This window comes from Sciurus vulgaris (assembly GCF_902686455.1).
Source record: "Sciurus vulgaris genome assembly, chromosome: 6".
NCBI lineage: Eukaryota > Metazoa > Chordata > Mammalia > Rodentia > Sciuridae > Sciurus > Sciurus vulgaris.
The window spans coordinates 70,585,719-70,591,256 of NC_136466.1; the positions used below are offsets into that span (position 1 = coordinate 70,585,719).

General features: G+C 41.9%; 1 protein-coding gene across 1 annotated transcript; it reads right to left on the minus strand.

Moving 5' to 3' along the window:
- Positions 1 to 143: 143 nt before the first annotated feature.
- Positions 144 to 3,274, minus strand: LOC306663806 (protocadherin beta-7-like). Its single transcript, XM_079144382.1, has one exon. It carries the CDS (start codon positions 3,081 to 3,083, stop codon positions 693 to 695), a length of 2,391 nt encoding a protein of 796 aa, XP_079000508.1. The 5' UTR covers positions 3,084 to 3,274; the 3' UTR covers positions 144 to 692.
- Between the last annotated feature and the right edge of the window lie 2,264 nt (positions 3,275 to 5,538).

Genomic DNA, 5,538 nt, shown 5'->3' on the forward strand with positions numbered 1-5,538 from the left:
ATCTAATGTCAGAAAACAGCATAGCATTGGTGCAAGGTCAATTACCCATAGTCAGACAGAGCTATGTGAATATCCCCAGAATTGCAACCCCACAACAAACAAAAACAAAAATAAAACCCAACAATGATACCAACAACAAAAACTAGGAGATTCTCATCTCTGACATTTACTAGTCACTTACTTAACCTTACTGAGTCACTGTGAACATATACTTGCCCACTTATGAAATACCTATTCTCATAGGTTTCATGTGAGATTAAATGTGTTGAAATAGTGTATGATACATCTTAAAATCATTTTTAAAAACCTTTAAAAGATAATCTACAATCGTTACTCTCCAAACTTATAGTAGGTACATAAAATTCCCAATTAACTTGTACAGAATCCCAATTGACTCGGAAAAGTAGCAATAAAGAATGAAGACAATCGGCAGCAGTTTAAAAGGACTCTAACAAAATTTAACATTTAACATACTGTGCATTAAACATAACTGTTTGAGATAAAACATGACACATTCATATCATGCTTTGTGGATGGTTCTTGGGAATTAAGCTGTATCTTTTTCTGTATAAAGAAATTTATTCTTTGACTTTAAGAGTCTTGAAATAATGCAAAGTCACTTCTTTACAGGTATCCAGAATAAGTTTCTAACTAGAAATATATTCTTAGAAGGACTTATTTTTCATTCTTTATCAGAAGCCCAAATTGTTCTGAAAAGAGGGATTATCTTCCACTTCACTCCCTATCCTCTGGGACAGGATGTTGGGGAAAATTGGTTTTAGGAACTTGAATTCACTGTTGGTCCCTGGACCTCCCGTCAGGCACACCTCATACTGGTAACTCTGAGACAGGGACCCAGTGCCACTGACATCCACCAGGTGGCCAGGAAAGTGGCCCTCAGGCACAGAGCACACACCCAGCGGCGCCGCCCTGCTCCTCCTGCACAGCCTCACCGCCACAAACACCAGCACGGAAAAGAGGAAGAGCGACGACACCGAGGCCAGGGCGATGACCAAGTAGACTGTCAGCGAGTCGGCCTGCGCGCGCTCGGGCGCCACTTCCGGCAGCGGCAGGTAGGGCTGCGAGAAGCCATCCACCAGCAGCACGTGCAGCGTGACGCTGGCAGACAGCGGCGGCTCGCCATTGTCCTTGACCAGCACCACCAGCCTGTGCCTGGCCGCGTCGCGCTCGCTCAGCAGCCTGGCGGTGCGCACCTCGCCATTGTGCGCCCACACGCCAAACAGCCCGGGCTCCGTGGCCTTGAGCAGCTGGAACGACAGCCAGGCGTTCTGGCCCGAGTCTCCGTCCACCGCCACCACCTTGGTGACCAGGTAGCCCGGCTCTGCCGCCCTGGGCACCAGCTCGGTGCAGGGCGCAGAGGCGTTCTGCAGCGGGTAGAGCACGAAGGGCGAGTTGTCGTTGTCGTCCAGCACCACGACGCGCACCAGCGCCTCGCTGCTCAGCGGGGGCGAGCCTCGGTCTGTGGCGCCCACGCGGAACTCGAACGCCTGCAGGGCCTCGAAGTCCAGCGCCCTCAGCGCGAACAGCTGGCCGTTGTCGGCGTTGATGGAGACCAGCGAGGCGAGGGGCAGGTGCGGGTCGTGGGGCGGCAGCAGCGAGTAGGTCAGCTGGGCGTTGCTGCCTAAGTCTCTGTCTGTGGCGCTGACGCCGCCTATGTGCAGGGCGGGGCTGTTGTTCTCGCGCACCGACAGCGTGTAGGACGTCTGCGAGAAGGCAGGGGCGTTGTCGTTGACGTCGGAGACCAGGACGGTTATGCTGTGCTCGGTTTTCAGCCTGGGTATCCCCAAGTCGGTGACTGTGATGGTGATGTTGTATTCAGTATTCCACTCTCGATCCAAAGATTTTTCTGTTACTAAAGTGTAGAAATTTTCTACAGATGGCTTCAGGACGAAGGGGAGATCATCCTGGATGGAGCACACCATTTTTCCATTGTTCCCTGAATCTCTGTCTCTAATTCTAAAAACAGCAACCACTGTCTCTGGTGAGTTTTCCGCAATTGGGCTAGTCAGTGATGACATGAGAATTTCTGGTGGATTATCGTTTATATCTGTTACCTCAACAACCACTGTACAGTTTCCAGAAAGTCCTCCACCATCTTTGGCCTGAATAGTTAATGCATAAGTTTGAATCGCCTCATAGTTCAATCTGGCATTAAGATAAAGATTTCCAGATGTTGAATTGATTTGAAATGTTTTGAGAATTCTTTCAGTGGCATAAAAAAATGCATAGACTATTTCCCCGTAACTTCCTGTATCTAAATCTCTAGCTGAGACTGCGACGACCAGCGAGCCAACCGGGCTGTTCTCAGGTACCTGCACTTTGTAAAGTGACTGCACAAATTCAGGGGCGTTGTCATTTACATCTACCACCAGGATGCGTAATAGCGTGGTTCCGGATCTGCTAGGAGAGCCTCCATCCAAGGCCGTGAGGGTTAAATTGAGTTCGGGTATCTCCTCGCGATCCAGCACTTGATCCAGTACCAATTCAGGGAAGATATTCCCCTCCCCTCCAACATAGACATTAATATGGAAATAGGCATTAGGGCTGATGGTGTAATTACTCAGGGTGTTGGTTCCAACATCTAAATCCTGTGCACTTTCTAGGGGAAATGCTGCACCTGGATTTGTACTTTCTGATATTTTCAAGAGAATCTCTCTGTCTAGAAAGACTGGAGAATGATCATTGATGTCTCCGACTTGTAGTTCAGCACGGAAGATCTGCAAAGGTTTTTCCAATAACAACTGGAAAGGAAGTACACAGGGTTCTATGGGGCCGCACAGTTCTTCCCGGTCCAATTTCTCGTTTAGAATTAAATCACCAGTAAGTGAATTGAGCAGTAAAAATCGCATATTCTGATCTGAAACAATTCTAGACCGTCGGTCTGAGAATTCCCCCACCCCCACCCCCAAGTCAATTGCTAGATTAGCCAGAAAAGTTCCTCTCTCAGTTTCCTCAGACACAAAATACCGAAGCGGTTCCACGCCAGCCCAAGACATTCCCAGAAATACACAAAGAAATAGGACTTGCCTTTTCTGTACAGCACGCTTCCCTCTGTCCTCCATTATTTGTCAATCTTTCAAAAACACAACCACTCGGCCTCAAGTAGATCTCAGAAATGGCAGCAACTAAATCCTTAGAAATGGTGGGATAAAAGCATTTCTTGTGGGGAGCGATTCCCACTTTCCCCTTATGCCTATGACAGTGATTTCCTTTCCTCTTCCCTTCTGGCAAGACTTTTCTTTATGCGGGAATCTGTAACATCCTCTGAGGATTTTTTTTCACCCTCTCTTTTAAGCCAGCAGCGCCACCTTGCGTTTTGTGCTTGTTATTTTCATTCTCAAGAATAGACCAAAAAAAAAAAAAAAAGATGGCGGATTGAAGGCATTCTGCAACAGGAGTGAATTTCCCCACGTCCTTGCCTTTTCATTTCATCTCTTTTTCTCAAATGGTCACAGTAATGCTAGTAATAGCTTGTTCTCGCTTTCACCTGTGATATTCTGAATTTGTAGAAAAAATGAATTTCTTGTTTTCTTAAATCTAGGGACACTAAGTTAAACTCTGGCTCCCTACCAAAATCTTTAAAAAATCTGAAGAAAACTTTCTTCCATTCCACAAATTGATAGTAAAGAATATGAACAAAAATGAAGCCTTAACCAAGAAGTCAAGAAATATTGGTTGAGGACATTTTATTTATTTGTAAGCCACTTAGCAATGATGAAGTCTACACCAGCAGAAGAACTGACCCTTTTTCAGTTTATTGTGCATTATATAATACATTTTCAAGGTCTTCAATCTTCATCATGGTATTTTCTAGAACACTTTATGCTGAACAACCTTCAACCTTCACTTACTTAAGTTTTGTATACAATTTCAATGGCCAGGATCTCCAATAAATAAAATCTCCAAATAAAATTGTAGTAGCAAGTAAGTCAATCTTGCAGTTGTGCTTCTAGTATTGCTTATTTAACTACTAGTGGTTCATCTGAATTTGAGAAAATTACTTTTTAAAAATAAATCTTCTTTGTTCTTTCACAATTTAAAGTAATTTTTGTTATTTGTTTAAATTTTCTCTTTATACTTAAGCTTTTTAATTCTTGAGTCATTGATATAAATGAACTTTAACCATGATATCTTACTGTTTTGTTGCACAGATTTGATGTGTTAACATGGTTAACCATGTCCCTCCCATATGGTTTTGTGTGTTTAAGTTCTATGGTTTTTGGTATTAAAGTATCATCCTAGCCTCATAGAATGGGTTAGGAAGCTTCCCATCTATATCCATGTGGCAGACTAGTTTTTATAAGCATATTATTTGTTTCTACATGCTTAATTACAGCTTGCCTTGTAAACTGGTTGGATTTGGTGACTTTGCTGATGGTAGATCCATAACTATCATTTGCATTTCACCCTTGGTTATAAATCTGTTCAGGTTTTGATTCCTTTTAAAGTAAATTGTATTTTATTTTAGAAACCATTTTTTACAGTTTTCAAATTTTTATTATATTACTTATCTTTAGTTGTATCTCTATTATTATTACAATGTTTAGTATTTTATCTCCTATTCTTGAGACTTGAAAGAGCTTTATTTTACTGATATTTAAAATGTATTTTATTTCAAAATAACATATGACCTTGTTCAAAATCAAATAGTACTGAGAGGCTTATAATAAAATACAGTGGTTCTCTGCCATTTCCCTTCTGGACATTTTCTGATTCCCACCCCCACTAAAGAGGCAGCCATTTTAAATTCTTTTAGCTAGTTCTTCTGCCACTAGTATCTATTCTGATGTATCTTGATTGATTTTATACATTATCAATGGATTCCCTGATACATTAGATTAAATTTTAGCCCCCCCGTTTTTTTGGGTGCTAGGGATCAAACCCAGAGCCTTGTGCTTACAAGGCAAGCACTCTACCAACTGAGCTATCTCCCCATCCCCTAAATTTTAGCCCTTTCATACCTTCTTTCACCCGTAATATTTTGGAAACTTTGCTCTGTGCTAATTATATGTTCTTTATTTAATTCTTGAAGTTAACAATTGCCTTTCTTTTTCATTTCTTATTATATTTTCAATAATTCCAGTTTTCTCTCAGTAAAATTTTCCAAATGGTGATTACCATCTTTCCTGAGAACATCAATTTTTATTTAAACTGAATGGCTCCTTACTACAACTACTGCAGTGCTATTTAATTTCAGGCCCTCTCTTGGAACTTCCCTTTGCTGTCTTTCTTGTAATACTGTCTACCTTTTATTCTGGTTTATATTTTCATCCTTTCCCATTTTATCTATGGTAATAATAGATCTTCCATATAGGGTCATCTGATGGAAAAGATGATACAATGTCAAGGGGCTCCCTGAGAATATCCTTCGAAATGGCTATGTTTTGAGTTACCCAACTCCAGACTTGACTACTATTGTGCTCATTATGCTTGAGACGCAGTTGTCATCCTGAGATTGTCCTTCAGTACCACTGGGAGATTGATTTCATTTGTCTTGTTTTGTATCTTTTATGTTTT

What these genes read in the sequence shown, in the direction of transcription:
- LOC306663806 (XM_079144382.1), bottom strand. Translation starts at nt 3,083, where the DNA reads ATGGAGGACAGAGGGAAGCGTGCTGTACAGAAAAGGCAAGTCCTATTT.